The sequence below is a fragment of the Podarcis raffonei genome, chromosome 6 (assembly GCF_027172205.1).
Source record: "Podarcis raffonei isolate rPodRaf1 chromosome 6, rPodRaf1.pri, whole genome shotgun sequence".
Taxonomy (NCBI): Eukaryota; Metazoa; Chordata; class Lepidosauria; order Squamata; family Lacertidae; genus Podarcis; species Podarcis raffonei.
This window is the reverse complement of record NC_070607.1, coordinates 68,236,841-68,261,234: the sequence shown is the minus strand read 5'-3', so window position 1 is coordinate 68,261,234 and position 24,394 is coordinate 68,236,841. Positions and strand designations below refer to the sequence as shown.

Genomic DNA, 24,394 nt, shown 5'->3' with positions numbered 1-24,394 from the left:
GTGCTATTGCACGTCGCCACAAAACGCCCAACTAACGCACGACGCGCAAAAATCGCAGTAGGTATACTATAAATTCTGCAGTGGGGGGCATCCTTCCCGCCCTCCACAGCTCTCTTCTCTCGCATACCTAGCAAAACGTGGAGCAAAACGCATACCTAAGAGCCCTCCAGTTTCCAACCTCTCGCCATCGATTTCCAGCCTTTCGCTGCCGTGTAGACTAGTCCTTCTTTTCCTCCCCGATCTCGCCCCCCGCCACCAGCGGTGCCAAGGAGACGCACCGAGGGGAAGCACCGCGGTGCAGCCTCCGCGTCTGGCTCCCCGAAGCCGGTCGTCGTGCTCGCTAGTGGACTGGGGTGGGGTGAGGATCTCCGCCCTTCCCGGGAGAAGAGGAGGAGGAGGAGGCGTCGCCTCCCGCCCTCCCCCGGATCCGGTTTCTCGGCTCCCGCCCTCTCCCGCAGCGTCGCCCTGGGGCGCGCCGAGCTGGTCTGAGCCGTCGGGAGCTGCCGCGATGGGAGCCTGGGGCCTGGCGGCGATGGTGCTCTGCAGTCTGGCTGCTGCAACCTCCGGTGAGGCGGTGGAGGCGAGAGAAGCGAGGGGAAGGGAAGGCAAGGGGGGCCTGGGCGAGGTGGGGAGGGGGGCAGGAGGATGGGCCGCCCCAAGGCTACACGCTGCCCCGCCCGAGGTGCCTTTCTCTTCCTCCCGCCCCAGGAGAACAACAGGGGCGCTGGGGGCGCGCCTGCTTCGGGCCCGACCTGTGGAGCCAACAGCCCTGCCTTGTCCTGGCGCCCCTTGGAAATATGGGTCACGGGTCTGGGCGCGCCTCTGCTGGGAGGAGGAAAAGCTGGGGGGGGAGAGATCTGTTTCTTCCCCGGAATTCGAACCCGGGGCAAGTTGTTCCCCAGATTGTTTTTTTCAACCTGAGAAGCCACGCCTCTGAGCATGTGCAAAATGCCCCGGGGCCCCTCACACAGCTCCCATTAGTTGGGAAGAAGCGGATCCTCGCGTGGTGGCTCTGCCTGTGGGCCCTTTGCTGCTGCTTGCTTGTGAATTGAGGGCTGCCCCCACCCCATATATTTCTCAAGGTTTTCTGCCTTGGGAGTTACGTCTTAGATTGAAGCTAACCAGAGGTGTGTATGGATTATTCATGGTGTGGCGAGAAAGTGGATTGAGAGAAGTTTCCTAACCCCTCTCTGAGTATAGGAAGCTGGGTGGTGGGAGATTCAGGACAGAGAGGAAGCGCTTTTTGAAAGTGCAGGTAGTTAAAACTGGAATTGGTTACACACAACATTTCTCAACCTGTGGGTCCCCAGATGCTGTTGAACTACAACTCCCATCACCCCTAGCTAGCAAGGCCCGATTTGTTCCTATGGAGGCAGACACCCTATGGAGAGTATCACGCCCAAACTGGTCCTTGACCATATGGATTGCCTAGAAACAAACCCAACAGGAATCTACTAAGTCTTAGAGTTTTGGCTTAAAACTATGTATTCCCTCAATTAGTAATTTTCATCATTATTTTTTTTTTTTAAAAATGAGGATCTTAAACCACTTTTAGATATATTAAGAAGCTACATTATACCAAGCCAGAACATTGGTCCATCTTGCCCAGTATCATCCACACTGTGGATCTCCAGGACTTCAGATATTCCCAGGCCTGCCTGGAGATGTCTGGGATTGAACCAGGCAGTGTCTTCATGCACAGCAAATGCTCTACTACTGAATTACAATCCTTTTTATTATTATTAAGTGGTATATAATCTTCCCAAGTAAACAAGTAGAATTCATGGATTGGTTTTAGGAGCCAGAAAAGAGTCAAATATAAGAAACTTGCCGTACTAAACACTGAAAATTTCTGAGTGTGCTCCATTGAAGTGAATGGGAGCTGTGCAAGAATGTGAGTATTTATCTCAGTGGCGTTTGTGCAGGGAAAAACTTTCAATGGTATTTGCACTTTGTAGGTATTGTGATCACTGCCACCAATCCATGCATTCTGTTGCTGCATCTTGGGCATCTCTTGGAAGCCACTGAAAAGGCACATACCAAGGCCTACCTGCTGAACCCTTTTTTCCATTTCCTGCCACGTCCCCATAGAGTTCTTTGTGGGTAATTTTTGTCTGTGGCTAAGGAAGGATGTTGAACCTGTAATTAGAGGGGACCAAGAGAATTAAATGTCTTATTCAGTGTGAGTTCCAAAAATAGCTATGCCTTTTTTTTTTAAAGAAATGTGGATTTGTGCATTGACTTGAATGCATGCAGTAACTTATCCCTGGCAACTGAACATGCTGCTATCTGATTCTCTCAGTAATTCCTTTCTATTTCCCCAAAAAGCAGGGTTTTCTGACTATACTATAGAAAGAGCCAGAGTGTAATTGCTAATGCTCTTTTAATTGACTATTCAGATTGTTGCTTTGCAGTTTGAGGTTTGCAGAGCTGATTCAAATACTCAGGAAAAAAATTATGACACAGGAAACAGCCATATACTGAGTCAGACCACTGGTTCATCTGGCTCAGTATTGTCTACACTGGCAGCAACTCTCCTAGTTTCAGACTTGGGGGGGGGGCTCTCAGCCCTACTTGGAGATGCTAGAGATTGAACCTGTGGCCTTCTGCTTGCAAATCAGACTCTGAACTGCTGAGCTGTGGCCCTTCCCAGTGCTACTTACCACATAAGAATATACCACTTCAGAATGTAGAAGTGGAGGACCACATATTTTAATACACTCCCACCCTGAAAGCTTATGAAAAGCTAACATGTTAGATGTTATGGAAGAACTGGGAGTGAAACATACTAAGCGTACTTTTGTACGCTTGAAACACTGAGCATTTTCACATTAGGCACCTCTGTGACCATATGAAGCTGCCTTATTCAGAGCATTGGGCCATCAACCCCAACCAGGGGTGCCAACTTGAATAAAATATTGTGGGGGCCCAGGTAAGGTAAAGGTAAAGGGACCCCTGACCGTTAGGTCCAGTCGCGGATGACTCTGGGGTTGCGGCGCTCATCTCGCTTTATTGGCCGAGGGAGCTGGTGTACAGCTTCCGGGTCATGTGGCCAGCATGACTAAGCCGCTTCTGGCGAACCAGAGCAGCGCACAGAAACGTCGTTTACCTTCCTGCCAGAGCTGTACCTATTTATCTACTTGCACTTTGATGTGCTTTCGAATTGCTAGGTTGGCAGGAGCAGGGACTGAGCAACGGGAGCTCACCTCGTTGCAGGGATTCGAACCGCCGACCTTCTGATCAGCAAGCTCTTGATCACATGATGCCATGCAGACACACTATTTGAATGGGAATGCCCATCAACTTTGCAGGGACTTGGCCCCCTAAAATATTTTATTGTGGGGGCCGAAGCCCCTATGACCCCTAGGAATTGGCTCCTATGACCCCAATACTGTCTATTCTGACTGGCTGCAGCTCTCCGCTGTATTAAGGCAGAAGTATTTCTCCTTAACTGGAGGTGACAGGGGTTGATGAGGCTTTCTATGTACCAGTTGTGTGCTCTGTCACTGAACTAAGGCCCCTCCAATAATTTGCTTGTAGTTGCTTTTCCTTAAATCTAAAGCAAATGGAAAGCCTGTATTGGCAGGAATGCACTTCTTGTTTCTTTTACACATTTTATCCTATGGTAACAACTATTGCTATATGGAACAAGAAGTACTATAGAGCCTCAAATATATTTCTGCATGTTTTATGAAAACAGTATCTGTATGGAATCTATAAACTCTGTCTCTCTTGTGGGGTGCCATTTCCAAAATAGTGCTGATAACTACGATGGGCCTGTGATTAACGACGTAAATGCCAGCAATGATATTTACAAGAGAGAGATACAGAATTGATTCCTCAATCCTGAAAAATAGTCTGTCCTCAGAGTGTTGTCCCAGACTGCTGTCTCAGATTAACTTAATATAGATTACTTATCCCTTAACATACCCATTAGAGTTATTACTTGTTTGTTACATTTACGGTATATCCCAACTCTCCTCCAGGGAATTAAGAGTGCCATACATGGTTCTCCCCCTCCCCATTTCGACCTCACAACAACTCTGGCCCAAGGTCCCCCAGTGAGCCTCATAAATGGAGATTTGAACCCTGATCTCCTGGGTCCTAGTCCAAACCACTGGACTCAGTGGTCTAAACCACTGAGTCTCTTGGGCTTGCCAATCGGAAGATCAGCGGTTTGAATCCGTGCGACGGGGTGAGCTCCTGTTGCTCTGTCCCAGCTTCGACCAACCTAGCAGTTGGAAGGCACACTAGTGCAAGTAGATAAATAGGTACCTCTGTGGCAGAAAGGTAAACGACTTTTCCGTGCGCTCTGGTTTCCGTCACTGTGTTCCGTTGCGCCAGTGGCGGTTTAGTCACACTGGCCACATGACCTGGAAAGCTGTCTGTGGATAAACGCTGGCTCCCTTGGCCTGAAGCGAGATGAGTACTGCACCCCACAGTTGCCTTTGACTGGACTCAACCATCCAGGGGTCCTTTACCTTTTTTTTTTAACTGTCCAACCACCAAACTGACTTCCAATAAGTCACAATTTTACTGCTGATTTCAGACACTGATTTCTACCCAGCTTCTTTATGTAAATAAACAGTTCCATAACAGTTCCTAGAGACAGAATAAAGCTTATTTTTCTTGCACCCCAATGTTTATTAGTCCTGTTTTCCTACTGAGGAGCAGAAAAACCCTTTATTCTTGAAGCTACAGTGCTTATTGGGCAGAAAAACCTCTCCAGTGCTTTGGCAGATGGAGTGTTAGGGGCTCTGTCTGTAACAGTCTGCTGTGTTTGGTCTGTGGCAGTAGTTTTGTTCAGTAGAGGAGTAATCTAAGATCTGTCGCATGTCAGATGACTCTGCCTTAGATCTAGATATAGGGTGGAATTCAATGGAGGCATTGCATGCATGGAATGAGCTCTGCTCATGCAGTAGGATTTCCCTCCTTTCCTATCCCCTCTGCCCCATATATCTTCTCTGGAGGGTTGGGGGGGGGAATCCCAGAACAGATTTAGGGGGTGTGCAGGGGGAAATGTCCCACTGTGTAAGTAAACCTTGTTTCCTTTATTAGTGCTACACTGAATTGAGTTCCACCCACAGTCTCTGCCCCACACTTGAGATTAAAAAAAGTTTTCAAAGCAGTTTTCAATTTGCGACAATTAAAAACACATACAGAAGTTATGCTGCTATTCCCAACACAAAATACAGCTGCAAAGAGATGGGTTTTTTAATTAAAAAAAATCAAGGAAAGGTTCTGGCAAGAGCAAGTCAGTGTGGTAGGAGAAATTGTGAGCCACAAATCTAAGTAACTGAGGCTCAAACTACACATAATGCTGGCAGACCAATCAGTTTAAAACCAGGGGCTCTCATCATTGCACAAAAAAGGAGGGGGTGATAACCTAATTTATAGAGCAAAAAGAGTGTGCAGGTGGGGGTGTAGGCCAGACAGGAAGGAGAGCCTATGATCCTCCAGTTGTTGTTGGACTCCAACTCCCATCAACTCCAACCATAGTTGGCTGTCAGGAATGATGGGAATTGTAGTCCAGCAACATCTGGAGGGTTGGTCTCTGGATCAGTGATAGCCTCTTCCTTTAAAAATCAAATCAACCATGGAAAGCTGTGCTCAAGAGTAGAAGAGTCTCTTTAACCATGGCCATTTTACTGTTCAAAATTACTATCTTGACTCATTTTTCATCTGTGATACCTATATTTCTTTCCTTTCTTGGGTAGAAAAGCAGCTTGGGCAGCAGGGGCTTAAAGGTAAAGGTAAAGGGATCCCTGACCATTAGGTCCAGTCGTGGCCGACTCTGGGGTTGCGGAGCTCATTTCGCTTTATTGGCCAAGGGAGCCGGCATACAGCTTCCAGGTCATGTGGCCAGCATGACTAAGCCGTTTCTGGCGAACCAGAGCAGCACACAGAAACGCCATTTACCTTCCCACCGGAGTGGTACCTATTTATCTACTTGCACTTTGATGTGCTTTCGAACTGCTAGGTTGGCAGGAGCTGGGACCGAGAAGCGGGAGCTCACCCCATCGTGGGGATTCGAACCGTCGACCTTCTGATCGGCAAGTCCTAGGCTCTGCAGTTTAACCCACAGCACCACCCACGTCCCTTACAGGGGCTTACTTACTGATAAAAAGGCCAGAGGAGGAAGCAGCCCCCCCAGAGGAGAAAACACATCACCCCTATCACCAGCACACAAAAGCAGGAGCCTTAAGTGGGCTCAGTGTAATCTTTCATTAGAACTGTGTTTTTTCTAAAGCAAACACTCTTCTTCTATTCACTAGCCCACCATCCCACAGATTTCAAAAGTAGCTGTTCCATCTTTTCCTTGCCAAATAACTTTTCGAAATACTGCATAGAAGTTATAGATTTGAGATCCCTTCCTGTCAGATACATTTAAAAGCTGGTTAAAGAACTCAGCCTCTGGAATTATATGTACAATGCAGTGCCACTTGTGTGGGTTTCCTGTTTAATAACAAAAATTACTTTTATTAAAATATTTTCTCGGATAACAAAAGTACATACTGTACAGCATATCTGTTTGCAATTCATAGAGTCCTTCCTCAGATTGGTTGTCTGGGTTTTCTGCTTTGTTTTGTTTTGATAACGGTTTATTTCCCCCCTCATTATCTGTAGCAACACCAAAAAAATAATAGAATTGAAAGAGAAGGAAGAATCAGAACAAAATCTTGGAATTCTTGAAAAACAGATGCTTTGTGTTGTCCAAAACTATCTGTAAGATAAGAGACTTCTAGTCATTAAATGATGCCTATGTTCTTGCAGCTGAGCTGCTCCTTGTCACCTTCTTAGAGGATCAAGGATGTACTCACTTGCTGTTGGTGTGTGCTTGGGGAGGGAGAGAGGGAGTTGGTGGCTTCAGAGCTAAATGCTTTAATTGAGGATAATCAGATGAAGATGTATATCAGACAAATATTAATCAAAGGAAGACAAGATAATCCCATGGTGGAAACAGTACGGGAAATGAATCTACTTACAGTAACAAGAGTGGATTCTTTTGTTGCTAGCTAAATGTGAAAGGCTGAATGAAAAATTGTTGCGGGGGGGGGGGGAGCTGGGAGAATGATGTCTGGGAACGCTTAAAGGGAGGAAATCCTGACAGCAAGGGAGGAAAAATAAAGCATGGGGGGGGGCAGATATCTGTTGGTAGAGCACGAAACTTTTAATCTCAGTGTTGTGGTTCAAGTCCCACAACGGGCAAGAGATCCTTGCATTGCAGGGAGTTGGACTAGATGACCCTTGTGATTCCTCCCAACTCTACCAGTCTATGCTTCTAAGGGGGAGACTGAGCAGAAATATGACATTTGAGATCATGGCTCATGACAGAAGCCTTGTAAGAGGTCAAGTGCTGAATTGCCTTAAGAAGGTTGCCACTGTCATGAGTTTGGTTGAATTTATCTTCTTTTTTTTCTTTTAATATTTTTTATTAGTAATTTCAACATAACATTTTATCAAAAAACATATCATCCTTAAATCCCCCCTATTTTCCCCTCCCCCCAAAAAACATACCCCCCCCCAGACTTCCCTCAGCTCCTCTCTCTGGTTTATCAACATATGTTATTTTCTGCATGTTACAAGGTTGAATTTATCTATCCATCCATCTGCCAATCATATAATGATTGCCAGGGTCCCTTGCTCATTACCTCAGTACAGTGGTACCTCGGGTTACAAACACTTGGGGTTACAAACTCCACTAACCCGGAAGTAGTACCTTGGGTTGCGAACTTTGCCCCAAGATGAGAACAGAATCGCGGTGCAGCGGCAACGGGAGGCCCCATTAGCAAAAGCGCACCTCAGGTTAAGAATGGTTTCAGGTTAAGAACGGACCTCTGGAATGAATTAAGTTCGTAACCCGAGGTACCACTGTATTAGGTTTAATGTGGGTTTCTTGCATCCAATTGTGCATCTTGGTGGTGCTGTCCGTGGTACCATCTGTGGTACCATTTTAATGACCAGGTACAGTACTGTGAGGTATTGCTTCAGAGCCAACATGGGGCAACTTCCATACTGAGATTCCTACTCCCACCCCCACATTCTGTGCACTTGTGATCTGCAAGCTGTAGAAGCAGAATTTTTTTATCAAGTTGATTGGATCTGTCTTAGTCTTTGGGTGGTTGGTGAGGACCTTTTTATTCTGAAAAACTTCTGAGTGGATCTGGCTAGATGCTTCTGTTAAATATGTCCATACCTACACTTATCTTTCTATAGACATTTGTTTCTGCCTTGGATCTGTGTTGCTTATGACCCCAATAATACTAGGAGGGTGGTTTTTCCTTTTTTCCAGTTTTGTATAAGGAAGAGATGTTTTTACTGCACTAAAGGAGTTGATGCCAGAAACATTAATTATTCAAGCTCTGTTGCAAGAGTGCTTTTTCCATGCTTGGCAATATCTCTGCACAAAATACTAAAGAGTGATTAAACTCAGTAAATCGACTATCTAGCCAAAAACAAGTCTGTTGTACGAGCGTCTCTAAGATCATATTGAAATAGACAGGGAGGTATATGATTCAGATTTCTGGTTGGAAGACACTGAAGAAATTCCTTTCCAATGTCCAAATCTTCCTACAGATGGATAGCTTACATGTTAGAAGGCTATGCTTGTATTAGCTTGCTTTTCTACCTTTCCATCCTGTCACTGCAGAGCTATTCCTACTGCATGCCTCAAACCCTATAGAAGAAGTAATATGAGAGTGTTAATGGTGGCTATGCACACCCTTTTCTCTTTTCTGGGCTTCCAGTGCCAGGGGAAAGAGTGATGCTGTGGTCTGCAGAGAGAGAGAGAAAGGGAGGTGCAGCTGTTCCTCCTACCAAAAAACAAACAAACAAACAAAAACTTATATATTGCCTTTCCTGGCTGCTAGTCCTGGCTCAGTAAGTGAGCACAGCAAATATGGGCCCTTGATGAGATTTTCTTTCCTGAGACCCAGTATATTTCCATTTCTGTTTTTTGAACCAGGTGGCTATGACCTTTAGTTGTCTGTCAGCCCTGTAGTTCTGTGGTCTCATGGCTGTTTTTCAACTTTCTTAACCCACAAAGCCATGCAACTTCTAGCTAATGTTTCTCAGTCAGTCTGTATTGTGGGTGGGACAGTGGGGACTGTCAGAGAAAGGTCCTTTTCAGCAATGGCATCCCAATTGTGAAACACCCTCGAATCTCGCATGGCATCTAGATCATGATTGTCTATTTTGTTTTATTTCCCCCCAGACATTTTGAAATTATTTAAAGATTTTTGGTATTTTTAATTCTGTTGTTTTCATATATGTTTTGCTGCACCTGGTTTTATGTAATTGTTTAATTTTGTAGTGCAGGTTTATTTCTGTTTAATATTTAGGGTTCTGGTTTTTTTAAATGATTTTAACATTTATTGTTGACTGAGAGGGTAGTGCTAATTGGGTGCCTTAGGGTGAAGGGCGGGTAATAAAATAACAACAATGACAACAACAACAACAACAACAGTAATAATAGAAATGCAAAATATGTTCGTAAATAATAAACGTAGTTTCCATGGACTGGGGGACACTGAGCACACCCAAGATAAAGGGAAGTCACTGTATTTATTAAAATGTATATATATATTATTGATTCATTACAAAGAGAAAAGTGCAAACATAACAAAAAGGAAGAAAACAAAGAATAAAAAATGCAAACCATAAAGCATCACAGCCTGGAAAGACAAAAGTATAAAGACAGAAGTCACTGTATGGGAATCGTATTTATTGAGTAATCATCAGATCATTACTTTTGAGATTTGCCTTAATCTTGCACTTACTGTCAGAGATTACAAACACATTTCTAGATTCTGTGGCATGGTGAGAATACACCTTCTCTGCAAGGGAATTGCTTGCACGGTGGGGAGGGGCTGCTTTTAGAATTGCAGATGTTGAAGGGACTAACATTTGTCAAAAAACAGAGTGCTGTGTTAGTAGTTGGTGTTTTGGACTAGGGCTGGTTCAGATCTCCACATCAATGTGTGATGTTGTAACTTAACCTGTCTCACAGGATTGTTGTGAGAATATAGTGGTGGTGGTAAGAATCATGCCCATCATTTGGAGCTACTTGGCGAAAGGACAAAATTTAAGTAAATAAAATAGCTTGTGTACGACAGATGGTTATGACAGTTCCTTCAGAAGTTCAGCATAGTTAGAAAACAAAATGTATTAAAATAACTTATGGTTTAAGTGCAGGTCATTATGATGGCATTGAAATAAGCTTGAACTAGATGGATTTGCCAATTTGCCCCATCATTGCCCCAAAGTACTAGATAGTTTCCTCACTGCTAAAATACAAGCAGACCCTGCATGCTCTATGCACCTAGTGCATCGATACAGCTTCCTAAAAGATTTGAGAGCTTATGGAAGTTGCTATGGCCCAAAGGTCACAGGCAGAATGACAGGAGGGTGGGATTCCTGAGTAAGGAGCTGGACCTGGCTGGATAAGGCAGGTTTCATGAATCAAAGCCGTGCTGTGTGTATAGAGCAGGGCATGCATCATTTCCATCCATTCCAAGGCGGCTGATCATGTTCCATATGTGGAGATTACATTTGGAAGAGAAGGGGACTTGGAGCGTGAGTATGAACTTCCAAAACATGATACTCTAGGTGGCAATATAAAACCACAGCAGCTGCCCAGTCTACATGTCTCAAAGAGCGGAGGAGTTTCAGTTTCCTGTCCCCCTGCTGCCCTGACTCACGGCCAGGTCTGATGTAATATGATCTATGTGTGCCTGATTTTTCTCGCCTGTGAGAGGCTTTATATATGCATGCTCATCTACATTTCCAAGAAGGAAGGACATGCATGTGACTTCAGCACCTGCCCCCTCGTCTATTTATTTTAAAAGCAGAATGGCTACATGTGCACCATGTTGTCTGGACAACAGGAAAAGTAGTTTTGTCCTACATTTTGTTCAACTGCAGATAAGGGGTGACAATGAGTTAATAGAGCCCATTAAAAAAATAAAAGAAGAGCCTGCTGGATCAGGCCAAGGCCCCATCTAGTCTACAGCACTCTTTTCCCACACTTGCAATGCTCAGCAACTGGTATGCCAAAGCACACTCCTTCTGATATCCATAATGGCTAGCGAGCATTGCCATAGAGTTGTCTGCATGAATTTGTCTTATCTCCTTTTAAAACCATCCAAACTGGTGGCCATCACAACACCTTTCAACAGTGTGCCGTTTAACTATGTGCTGTGCCTGTCCTTCCAACATTTGGCTTTATTGGATAGTCCCAGTGATCTGTTACTTCTCTTGCTCAGGACATAGGGAATTGGAGGCTGTCTGGTTAATTGTTTCTGCTTCCGAGGGAAAAGGAGAAGGGAATTGAAGTAGGACTTGAAAAAGTGAAGAGGGCGAAAGTGTGCCAAAAGCTTCTTACATATCCCCATTGGGAGATGTTTACTCTAGAACAGGCATGTCCAACTCCCAAGAGACTCTGATCCTACTCCCAGTATAAAAAAACTGGCAGTGATCTACCAAAGGTGGCAACTAAATGGGGGGAGATTTGCCAAGGGTTGTTCAGCTTTTTTGGGGGGGGGGGGAGAGGCCAAAGCTGTTTCTCAGTGTTCACTTCCTATCGTCTCACGATCTACCTGGAGCACCCCGGTGGTCTACCGGTAGATCACGATCTACAGGTTGGACATCCCTGCTCTAGAACAACAAACGTGTTACCTGGAGGCCAGGAGCTCATTGTATTGAGCACCCACAATGTCTGTCCAGCAGGCAGACAGTCATACTTCTGACATTCTGTACAATACACTGAATACACTGACATCCTTGCTTCATCTCTGATATTATGGTTTGTTAATGCTAATTTGTTTTGGAGCTTGGGATTTGTTACAGAGAGAATAGCAGGCTGGAGAGAATAGCCTGCCCTGGTCTCCTTGCCCAGCTTCCTACATCACTTGTCACTTTGAAGCTTTACCACTGGGCCCAAGATCCTTCATCAGATGGGGCTCTCCTCCAGTGTGAAATAAAGACTATTACCTTTACCTGGTTTACAAAGGAGAGGAGTTCATGTGAGGTTTAGCACATTTATTGCAAAGGACACTACTGGCATTAGGACTCTTGATCACTTGATAGGTGATACAGTGTTGCTTTGATTGGATTAGAAACTGGATGAAGATTAAGCATTAGCTATTTTAGGAGTCCCAGCCGATGTACAGAGGGTGTCAATACTCCCTTGTCCATTTAAATAGAGGGCTTCAGTGGAAACTTTCAAGTGCATTTTATCTTGGCCTGCTATATCTTTACTAGCTCCCTTCAGATGAAATGGAAGTTTTTGGTTAAAGTCCCCTTGATGGTAGCTATTATGTTGCACACCACTTCTATTTATGGGAATTCTTTAGCCACAGAGAATTCGAAAGTGTTGCTGTCTCACTTAGTGTGACCCAACTGTTCTTACTTTGATAGGGAATTTACTGTGAAATAGCCTGCTTTAGTCACTTTTTCTTTTTATGAAGGCATCTGCACACTGAAAAAAACATCCCTCTCATGTTCTGTCAGGGACCCGGGTGGCGCTATGGGTTAAACCGCAGAGCCTAGGACTTGCCGATCAGAAGGTCGGCAGTTCGAATTCCTGCGACGGGGTGACCTCCTGTTGCTCGGTCCCTGCTCTTGCCAACCTAGCAGTTCGAAAGCACGTCAAAGTGCAAGTAGGTAAATAGGTACCGCTCCAACGGGAAGGTAAACGGCATTTCTGTGCACTGCTCTGGTTCGCCAGAAGTGGCTTAGTCATGCTGGCCACATGACCCAGAAGCTGTACGCCGGCTCCCTCGGCCAATAAAGCGAGATGAGTGCCACAACCCCAGAGTCGGCCACGACTGGACGTAATGGTCAGGGGGCCCTTTACCTTTACATGTTCTGTCTGTTCAGCTTCTGGTTTGTTTCCATCCCAGCAGTCCTAAAATCCAACTTTTAAAAGCTCTATAGAATAGTTGCATAATTTCCCCATGTGTAGATGTCCTGCTGGGTGGCTATTTTGGCCAGTTATGGTCTGCATAGATTGCCCTAGTCATTTTCTTCTCTGTCAACTGTTCCACCTCTCTAGGAATAAACACTATCACATTAACCCCTCCATTTCTATGGTGGAGAGGCAATCATGATTGACAGTGCAGTGAATGGGGAGTATTTAACCCTTCCCTCACACATAATGGCCCCAATGAAAATGGCCCCACTCCAACATTTGGGCTGTGGAAAAGCGGAGTGTCCCCTTGGCTGAAGAGTGTTAGAAGTTTGGAAACAGATTTGCTGTTCTGCTTTGAGCAGTAGTGTTTTGGGTGCTGCTAAATTGTCCACCTCTGGAAGCAATCGCAGAGAAAGAACAGAGAATTGTGATATGGGGACTTCCGGGTTAGCGCGATCGACTAATGGCGGATTCCCTCTGAGCTCCGGAGGGAATCAGCTCTGCAGGATCGGGTCTTGCCGCTGCGGCGAAGCGGGGACCCTTAAAAATCACAGGCGGTGAAGCCTGTGAGCGTGGTGACTCGGCGGGCACCATTTGTGCCCCCCCCAAGCTGCGAAGGAGCCTTTTTAAAGGCTCCGGAACAGGGAAGGGGTGAGCGGCACGGTGCTGAGAGTAGACTGCTTCTTCTGCAGAGTGAAGCCGCATTGCCATTGTCGGAGAGCGCTGACTTCTTCTTGTGAGCAATCGGACTGTAAAGTAACAACCCGTGAGTAATACGGAAATTGGATCTTTAAAGAATTCTTATGAATTAAGCACGATCGGGGAAGGCTTAAACAGGAAGTCTGCCTCCCCGTCTTGTAAATAATTTAAAGTAAAGGACCTGCTAACTAGGGTCGAGAGAACTCTCTTTTTTTTGGTTAAGGATTTTAATTTCACGGTTTGGCAGTATAAGAAATCTTATTGGAAGATAAAGAACAAATTTTGGGAGCTGAAGTGTCACCCCCCCGGACCCGGGAGCGCCCCGCGAGAGAGCCTGTTGATGAGGTATTGAAGAGTTTGACAGCTGTCAAATTAGCTGTCAAGACGGAAAAAGAGAACTTTGTTTTTCTTGTTTCTGCTGGTTACAATTTGGAAATACTTGATACAATTTGAAAATAAGGAAGAGCTGATACAAACTAACTTGACTTTTGGATTTGAGCTGAAAGGAATATTAAGGAACCAAAATCCCTCTAGAGGGGGTTTTGGGACGTTACAAGAATGGCTGGAGGAGGGAAAATCCAGATGGAATTGGACAGAGCATTTGTTCTCTTGGGAAAGATACAAGGCCGACTTGATGTTTTGGCTACAAGTGTTACAACTCTGGACTTAACAGTAAACAACATCATTGAGTTTGATAAGGATTTGAATCAGGAAGCCTATTCAACTGGGCAAACAGAGAATCTCGAGAGCTTTGAGAATTTGTAGAAGGAGACAGATGTTGTTTTTGAAGAAAAAGAAGAAGGAGCTGTAATTCTGCAGGTCTCAGAGGAGAGCTTGAGGCCTGACATGATGACAACAAAGGAAGATAAAAATTTGATGTGGAAAGTCTGCCCTGAATTGGAGACTGAAAAATGGAAAGATCTCCTTATGTGGAGATCTGAAGACCCAAGGATTATAAATTTGATTGTGGAAGTCGAAGCTTTTGGGACATTTGGTTTTGAAAGGAGTAAGAAACAAGATTTGGAGTACCCCATAGGCTCCACTTTTAAGTATGGAGGCCTGGCTGGAAGAAACATGGATCCTGTTGGACCGGAGCCTCTCCGAGATTTGGTGTTCAAAATTAAGGACTATCAAAAAGACCGGCAGAGAGGAACTGAGAGAGAATTAAGAGCCTCGGATATGAGATCTCCAGGCTGATAGTAGATTGAGACTGATGGATATTTGTTGGGGACTGAAACCGGGAAAGGGGGGGTGGAGTTTGGGAATCCAAAGGGGACATAATTATAATTTGTTCTGTTTTTATTCTGTTTTGTTATTGGTATGAAAATTGGGAAATTCGTGGAAGGGAATATTGGTCGATCTTAGAAAAATGTTTTAAGAATGAGTATTGATGTATAAGTATTGATGTTTAAGTTTGGATAAGGCAAAATTGGTTTTTAAAATGAACTAAATTAAATGAAAATAAGGTTAGCAAAAATAAATTGAGGAAATGGATTAAAGAGAAAAGGTAAAATAATAATATGTTAAAATAAATTATTAAGTTAAGGTTGAGAAATAAGTAATAAGGATTTGCTGAGCTAACAATTTAAATTGGAATACAAGAAGGGGAGGTGTGAGAAGGTCAGAGAAATAAGGTAAAAGAAAATAAGTAATGGAAATTTTATGTGTTTTTATTTTTGTATGTTGGTTATTTTTTGTTTATGTTTGTTTTTGTTTTATCATTGAAAATGCTAATAAACATTTATTAAAAAAAAAGAGAATTGTGATATGGAATTGTGATACAACTTTTCCATTTGTATGCATTCATGCAGGAAATTTATACTGCATTTAGAGGACGATGTGCAGTATATCCTGATATCCTGGTCCTTGTAAAAGAGGATCTTGAGCAGGGAATAGCTAGATGACAAAGACTGCATCTTGTATTATTGGATTGCATTCTAGTGCGCTCCTTGGACTGTATTCCAGTGGTGAAAGAAAATAGATGGTTTTTTATTTTCTGGTATGAATGCTAGCAGTGATAAAGTTGTGCTGTCATATGGCATCACTGCCATTTATTTTAAGCATGTGGGTAGGGAAGCAGGCAGGCTGCAGTTGACAAGTGGTGAGGGAAATGTACTCTGCACATGCTCAGAGGCAGGTAAAGACTAACAAATGACTTATTCAACCTCCCCACAGTCTCAGCCGATGAGGACTGCAAGTGGTACATGGACCGAAATGGCTCATGGCATCCTGGCTTCGACTGCCACATTCCCTCCTTCTGCTGTGGTGACTGCTATCAGCGTTACTGCTGCATTGACCTCAGGAAACTCTTCACTGAACGGCAACAAAAGCACTGCATAGCATTTGGGTAAGAACAGGCAAGATGTGTGCCAAGAAAGGGAGGAATGGGAGAAAGAGAGAGAAGAAGAAGAAAGGGTCAAGGTTGTGCTTCAGTACTTGAAAAGGCTAGACCAGATGGAGCTGAGGAGGAAAGAAGTGAGGAGACTTCTTATGATCCCCCACTCCTTTTTGTTCCTGATATGCAGCCATGGAGGGGTTGCAAATTTGATCAGATCATAATAGTGGCTGTGTGGAGACAGGGGAATAATTTTCTCTGAGTGGTTTTTATACTTAAAATTCCTGCTGTGCAGCTGGGAATGGCTTTCACCATGGAGATGGCCCCTAAGGGATGTTGGAAAATTCTGACAAAACAGAAATGGGAGTGGGATTTGCCAATGTTCATTTATTTGCCCCATGTCCAAAACAGACATCCACCCAGTGAACATGATTGTTATTTGCTGCTGCTGCTGCTGCTTTCCATCCTCAAATGATAAACAATTCATTACATCCCTCCCCCTATTTGCATTGCATCTCTTTGCATTGAAATGATCAGGGTGGAGTAATGCAGCGACAAGGTAATGGCATAATTTACTTAATTAATTACATAAATGATGTAAGTTACATAAATTCGCTACAATGGACAGCGAGATGAATAACATTGTTTTTGGCAGAAGGTGAGCTGCAGCAGAATGGAAACAGTTCTGCATGCTGGGAATACAGGGCAGAACGAAAAACACTGCCTTTTCACACCCCTACTGCAGACACGTGCATGTATACACACACTGTGATCAACACACCTCACTGATTTGAGCATAAAGTACAGAGCTCATACCTCAGTTAGAAATCATGGATATTATAGGTAAGATCAATCTCTAGTGAAGGTGAACCTCATGGGATCTCCTACTCCAGGGTTGGAAAACCACAAGCCCAAGGGCTGAATGTGGCCCGCCAGGCCTCTCTGTCTGGCCCTGAGGTCTGCTCCATGTCCTCCTTAAGTACTACTGCCTAGCTGGAACATATCCTTGAATTCTGATATTACCTCTGGATTGCCTGGCTAGAAGATGGAGAGCTGTGTGAGCAACTTCTGACATTTGTGCAGCTGGAGTGCAGCCTACTATACAAAGGTTGCTCCACCCATTTTTAGCCTCTGACCCCACCCACTTTTTGTCTCTGCCCCTGTCCATCAATGGCATGTACCCTGCTCCCTCCAAAGGGTGCCCAGGAAGGATTGCAACCTTTTGACTATAAAATGTTCTCCACTCCTGGCATAGTTTCTATAGTCTCTCTGCACACATATATTAAAATTGTCTGCCCCAAAGGTTGTTGGATCCAGTAGGTTTCCACTCTGCCCTCATCAGCTTTCAGTTAGCTTATCAAGGCTTTCTATTGATGCCCTGGTGAGTTAACTATTTATTCCATTTAACCCACAATCAGGGTAGCTAAAAACTAGAAGAGGAAGCATTTGACCACACATTCAATGCAGGCTAATTCATGAAACTTTTATTCTTAATCATGTAATTATAGGTATAGGGTAGAGGGAGGGTCCCCCCCCCCCCGTACAGCTAAAAGTAATCTGTCACTTAGCTCATCCATATTGACAACACAATTTCCTCCTGTTATTATTAAGAAAAACCCATTTATTTCTACTTCAATCAAGTCTACTTCTGGAATCTCCGGTGTCTGATTTGGTATCAGATGCTATTGTATGCACAGCTCATTTATCACCTCTGTCTGTATCTTCTAGCCCCAAAACCATTGCTGGCATCGCTTCAGCTGTGATTCTCTTTGTGGCTATTGTTGCCACAATTGTCTGCTGCTTCCTGTGCTCCTGCTGCTACTTGTACCAGCGACGGCATCACCTTCAGACACCCTATCAAGGTAGGAGAAGTCCTGGTGATGTGGGCCATGACCTTCTTTCTCACAAGTAGCTCAGGATTAGAGATGATATGAATCTCCACGATCTGCAAATTCTTATGCAGATACTGTTTATATGCTTTTGTGGAAGTGTTCTGGTAAGCTGCAGGTCTGATAATATCAATGTTTTTTATTTTTCTTAAGGCAGCAATTGGATGTGCAAGGTCATGCAAAGCAAAAACAAATCAAATTTTCTTTGGTTTTAAACCTGTTCTGGATAACAAGATATATTCATGTCTCATAATGGAGCATATAACACGCAGAGAGGGCTTCAGCTGGGGATCAGCCCATTTTCTATAAAATGCATTCATATTTGCAATGGGACTTTTACAGTTCAGATGCGCTTTCCAATGGGGAATCTTTCCTGTGGCATTTGACTAGCTACTGTGGAAGACAGAGCGTGTTAGAGTAAATGGAACTTTGGTCAGATCCAGCAAGGCAGGCCTTACAGAACATTTGGCTTAAGCCTTGATGTTCTCTGTCTTGGAGATGTTAATCTATCTATAGCATACTGTGTTTGTTGCCCAGTTAAATATGCTATGTAGCCTTTTCTGCAAGGATATTTATCAAGACAACTGACCTACACATTAGTAGATTGGGGCACTTAGCTGTCCTTTTCTTTGCATGTGTGGACTGTGAAAGCATGCTTGTTGTTTAGTCGTTTAGTCGTATCTGACTCTTCGTGACCCCATGGACCAGAGCATGCCAGGCACTTCTGTCTTCCACTGCCTCCTGCAGTTTGGTCAGACTCATGTTGGTAGCTTCGAGAACACTGTCTAACCATCTCGTCCTCTGTCGTCCCCTTCTCCTTGTGCCCTCAATCTTTCCCAGCATCAGGGTCTTTCCCTGAAAAGCTTATGTGAAAGCATAAACAACAGCAAATGAAGCTATGGGGATTAAATGGGAAAGCTTTGGTCCCCCAAAATAAATAATTCCAAAATGTGTGTAAAATGATGAACATCCTACATTCATGTTTACACCGATATGGTCTGAGCTGGCAAGTGACTGACCAGGAAAGCTCAATGAAAACATTGGCTCAGTATGCCACTTTAATAATAATAATAATAGTAATAATAATAATAATAATAATAATAATAATAATAATAATAATAGTAAATTTCACGTTCGGAAAGCTTAGGAAAGGGTTTGAAAACAAGCCTGCTGATATCGTAATGCCTTAATACAAATCTATGGTGAGACCACACTAAGAATACTGTGCACAGTTCTGATCTGTGCACTTAAGAAACAATACAGGACATCTCAAAAAGTTGCAGGACCAGACTCCCAAAAGACCAGAGGCTAGAACACCTCCCCTAAGAGGTACAATGTCTGGGGCTGTTTAGTTTAGGGGGGCGGAAAGCAAGTTAGGGGAGTCTTCTCATGTGGGTCTTCACATGTTGGATTCCAAAGTCCTATCGACACTAAGCAGCATGCCAAATGTGAAGGGAGCTGCAGTCCAACCACATCTAGAGCACCACAGGTTCTCGCCTGACTTGTAGACTCATCAGCCCAGCATATGCTCACAGAGTCTGTTTCCTTTGTCCCAGGTCAAGAGATCCCACTTTCTTGCTACCCTGCCCAGCCTCCAGGGCCTTACCCTATGGATCCCAAAGCTGGGCCAGCACCGTATCATCCTGGCTATACACCAGTTGTTTCCTATCCTCCCACAGCACCAGCTGCACAGTATCCTCTATACCCACCTGGGCCACCATACTACAACCCTGCAGGTAAGAAAGGAGGGGGAAATCAGACTTGAAGACAAGTGGGCCTTAGTTAAAGCTTTGTCTTATCCTCTCCATCTGTATAGAGAACCTGCCTTAGGAATTGAAGTGTTACATTTCATTCAGCCAACAAATGGGGAAAGAAGGGGGCTGGTGTTGGGAACCTTCAGGTTTTGTTAGACATAAACTCCCATCTCCCCCAGCTACCATGGACAATACTCAGGAATCACGGGAATTGTGGTCCAGAAACTTCTGCAGGTTTCTGAGATTAGCCGCCCCGTTCTAGACCAACATCTCCAGAACAGAGGTTACTACCGGGAAGTGGAAGATGGTCCAACAGGGCGAATGGTGAACTCTTCTACCAACATTGGCCAGCCTCTGCCTGCCTTCTTAACTTACATTCATTCCAGGGGGTGGCACTGTCTCCTCCCAGGTATCAGGGTTGCTATTGACTCCTACATCTGTAGAGTAGGCTGCATTTCAGCCATTGCCAACTCAGCAGGGAGGAGGTTGGGGAGGTGGGAAACTCAAATTAGTTGGCTCTGCAGTCGTACCTTGGTTTTCGAACAGCTTAGTTCTCGAAAGTTTTGACTCCCAAACGCCGCAAACCCGCAAGTGAATCCGAATGTCTGATGGGGCTTCTGCAGCTTCTGATTGGCTGCAGGAGCTTTCTGCAGCCAATCAGAAGCCACGCTTTGATTTCTGAACATTTTGGAAGTCAAACGGACTTCTGAAACGGATTCCGTTCAACTTCCAAGGTACGACTGTCCTTGGCTCTGGCTCCATGTCTTGTTGGCTTCCCTGCCTTCTGTCTTACCAGTCCCAATGGGCGCACTAGCCATCACTGCTACCAGGGTGGTTTAACGATAAATTCCTCTTCACAGAGAGCTCTGGGAATTGTAGCTCTGGAGGCAGAATCTGGGTCTTCTCATAACTCTCAGCACTCTTCAGCTCCCAGTATTCTTTAGGGGAAGCCATGACTCTTTAAAATGGTATCATAGTGCTTTAAATCTGTGGTGTGAATGTTGCGCAAGAGCTTCTTCTGGTTGTTCCTGAGATGCGGGGGACAACACCTCCCTTATCCTTGTGCACTGTGCAGTATGCATCTGCTGAATGATGACTTTCACATCCACCCCTCCCTCTGAGGCTAGTCTCACTTTAACCTTCCATGCCTCTGGCCACATCCTGATTGCCCCTCTCTTTCTGCTGCAGCTCCCCCACCCTATATCCCACCACAGCCGTCACAGCCCAGCACCTGAGGAGGACCTTGCAGAGACTATCCAAAGGAGCCCTTTCTCTCTGCGTCTGCTGTTTCCACAGAACCTGTATTGGGTTTCCCGCTGCACTGAAACTCCAGCCCAAGCTTCAGCATTTGCCAGTGTCCCTACTAGTTACCTTTTGCTCTGCATGGTAGGAGGCATCATGACTCTCTGCATCTTTGCCTGCGCACCCGCCACCCCCAATTCTTGCAATTCCTGCCTGTGTCACTGTGGGGAAGCTGATAGTCCCCCTTGCTTTCCACCTGGGCTCAGGAAAGAGCATGTGTTAAGACCGCCACAAATGCCACATGTGTCACTTGACTGTTCCATTGACTGTGCAGCTGAGTCTCTTCGATGGGAAAGGAAGAGGTGACCATCTCAAGGTGGCAACGAAGAGCAAAGTGCAATGGTCTGTATCTCACAGAAGGACTTTGGTCCACCCTGTTCCCTGACAAAGCACAAGGATCCATTACGCCTGCTGTTCATGGCCCTAGGTTGAAGTTTTGTCTCTTAAGGAAGTCCTGAAACTTTGGAAAAAGGGGATGGGAGGATACGCAAATACCCCAGGAGCCTGATATCACATGTGGCTGTTATACGCCATTAAACTTACTCACCCAGTGTCCCTTCTTTTTTTACAAAAACAGCTAAGCTGGGTACTTATCCAGCATCCCTTACCCAAACCCTTTCCACTTCAGCTTTGTCTGTGGCCTTTGAGGGGTGGGTGGAGCTTAGAGCATCTACTTTAAATGAGGTTCTTTGCAGCGTTGCCATTATTTCACATTTCCCCAGGAAGTTATTGGTGCTCCCTGCAGCTTTGCCCGTATTCTGGCTGCATGGCTCTTTGTCTTGGCTGAGCAGCTCACCAATTTGCTCCTGCAGGCTTAAACCAGCCCTTCCTCTCAAACGATAGCAACCTTCGGTCTGTGGAGATGAGGATGCAAGGTCCAGGGTGATGTCTCTCTCCTGATTCATTGACGCCAACCTTTGGAGCGGATAGTGTTGGAAACTGACTCTTACAGTTTAATTATCTGGAGTAGAATCATGGCACAGGGAGCAAGGCAAGAGTGTGGAACAAAGGCACAATATACCAGTCAGGGTACAAAGGCAGTCATTGTGTGCAAAAAGGAAAATGTTGATGTCACAGCAGTGAAGCAGTTCCCCTTGAGCTCATGGCTCTTAGGAACGGATGAGGCCAATGGGCCCATTGTCAAGAGGGAAAATGCACCATGCATGTGACCTTTATCGCAAGACCAGAGCACAACTTTACATGATGTGTTGCTGTCGTATGGAGCTGGGCTGCCGAGAACGTTGTCTGGGAGTACATCTCAGGAGAAAGCTCAGACCTCTGTCTCTAGGGTGGAGAATCTCGCAAATATTTATTTGAAGTATGGGCAGTATAGAAATAGCTTAAATAAATAACCTGTGCTCCCCCCACTGCTGGACTCCCATCAACACCAGCTAACATGGCTAATAGGCAGGGATGATGGAAGCAGTAGTCTAGCAACATCTAGAACAACCTGCCCCTACCTTGGGTCCCCAAATGTTGCTGGACTACAACTCCCATCAGCCAATGGTCAGGGATGATGGGAATTGCAGTCCAACCAGCTGGGAATCCAAAGTTGGGAAAGGATGATCTGGAGGACCCCAGGTTCCCCACCCCTACCCTAGATCAAGTCTTGTTCCCACTGTGTGGGGGGCATGGCCCTGCTATTTTCCGGGAGCTCATGTTATAGTCAGAATGTCAAGTGTTGGCATCACAAAACGTTGGCTAAAATGTGGATTAAACTTGTAAATACTGATAAAGCAACTGTTTTACGTGTGTGTTCTTCCTCTCTGTGAGGCATACAGGATGGTACATAAACCTGAAGCTGGTTCTGGGAGAACAACAACACTTAAGAGCGCTTTTCTCACTTTTGGAAGGATTAAGAGCTTGATATGGGGAAAATACGAATATGTTGGAGAAAGGAAGGAAAGTGAGTCAGTGTGATTCTGCACTGAGGTGTGCACTCACAGGCCACTCTGACAATCAGAGTAATAATGTTTACAAACAGCTGCAAAGGTAAGCTAATCCCACTTGTAAAGTGTAAATTCTCAAGCAAGCTGGGGGGGAAATATAGGCCAAAGTAGCCCAGCCGGTATAAAATAGCTAACTAAAGCCTGGTTGCCATGGTAACACGGGCTTGAATTTGGAACAGTGCTCTTGGTGTACAAAAATATCCCTACAGCGTTTCACTGAACTGCAGCCCCATGTTTTAATTACAGTGCAGTTTGAGAAACCTGTAGACCTTCGGATGTTACCTGACTGCAACTCATCCGTCTCTCCAGTTGGGCTGATGGGCGTTGACAGCCCAACAATAGGTGAAGGCACTCATGTTCCCCATCACAGAGGTACAGTGGTACCTTGGGTTACAGATGCTTCATGTTACAGACACTTCAGGTTACAGACACTTCAGGTTACAGACTCTGCTAACCCAGAAATAATATCTCAGGTTAAGAACTTTGCTTCAGGATGAGAACAGAAATCGTGCAGCAGCAGCAGCGCAGTGGTAGTGGGAGGCCCCATTAGCTAAAGTGGTACCTCAGGTTAAGAACAGTTTCAGGTTAAGAACAGACCTCCAGAACGAATTAAGTTCTTAACCCGAGGTAAGGAGGAGAGGTTTGCTCTCCTCCTTGACCCTCAGAGCTTTCTCTCTCTCTCTCTCTCTCTCTCTCCCTGAAGCATTCCTTCCCAAATGGGCACACATTTCCCCCATGTAACTGACTTCATTTGCAAGTACAACCACTTAACAGACGTTTTAATTTTGGACCAAATTTTGTCATGAGAAATCTTTCTTCTGCCTCTGAATGGCGTCTTACCCAGCCATAGGAATCTAACTGGATCTCTGTATTCCTGCCACTGCCACTTCAGCCTGAGGCTGTAAGCTTAAAAGTACTGTATGTATGCTACAGCATTGCCATCTTGATCAACAATCAATAATTCTGCTGTAGTGGGCACTGTTCTTGCCCCCAGGGTGACCATAAGTGGACTCCACAACAAGTTTTAGCTCTTGATGATTTTCAGCAGGGCAAACCAAGCCCCTTCTGCTGGTAACTGTGAAAGGCAGAGGGGAAAAAAGAGCAGTGTGGAGGGGCAGTTGGAGCAATAAGACCAAGTAAGTAAAATGGAGGTAGAAAAATCAGGGTTGTTCACCCCTTAGAAAAAGGACTTTGGATTTTCAGAAGAGACAGAAGCAGGGTGGCGCAGTGCACAAACTACTGTTTAGCTAGATGGTCCATCAATACCAAAGGGACGTGGGTGGCATTGTGGGTAAAACCTCAGTGCCTAGGGCTTGCCGATCGCATGGTTGGCGGTTCGAATCCCCGCGGCGGGGTGAGCTCCCGTCTTTCCGTCCCAGCTCCTGCCCACCTAGCAGTTCGAAAGCACCCCTAAGTGCAAGTAGATAAATAGGTACCGCTTTATAGTGGGAAGGTAAACGGCGTTTCCATGTGCTGCGCCGGTGCTGGCTCACCAGAGCAGCTTCGTCACGCTGGCCACGTGACCCGGAAGTGTCTCCGGGCAGCGCTGGCCCCCA

The 24,394-nt window shown here is 45.1% G+C and overlaps 1 protein-coding gene across 1 annotated transcript; it reads left to right on the top strand.

Moving 5' to 3' along the window:
* Positions 1-351: 351 nt before the first annotated feature.
* On the top strand, positions 352-22,625 carry SHISA4 (shisa family member 4). Its single transcript, XM_053393780.1, has 5 exons — positions 352-566; positions 15,785-15,956; positions 17,673-17,806; positions 19,390-19,569; positions 20,776-22,625. The coding sequence occupies exons 1-5, from the start codon at positions 509-511 to the stop codon at positions 20,820-20,822; spliced, it is 591 nt and encodes a 196-aa protein (XP_053249755.1). The 5' UTR covers positions 352-508; the 3' UTR covers positions 20,823-22,625.
* The last annotated feature ends 1,769 nt before the right edge of the window (positions 22,626-24,394 follow it).

Excerpts from the sequence above, each read along its gene's own strand:
- SHISA4 (XM_053393780.1), top strand. The coding sequence starts at position 509 with ATGGGAGCCTGGGGCCTGGCGGCGATGGTGCTCTGCAGTCTGGCTGCT. Across the intron at positions 17,807-19,389 it reads CCTTCAGACACCCTATCAAG|GTCAAGAGATCCCACTTTCT; the intron begins GTAGGAGAAGTC and ends CCTTTGTCCCAG. Across the intron at positions 19,570-20,775 it reads ACCATACTACAACCCTGCAG|CTCCCCCACCCTATATCCCA; the intron begins GTAAGAAAGGAG and ends TTTCTGCTGCAG.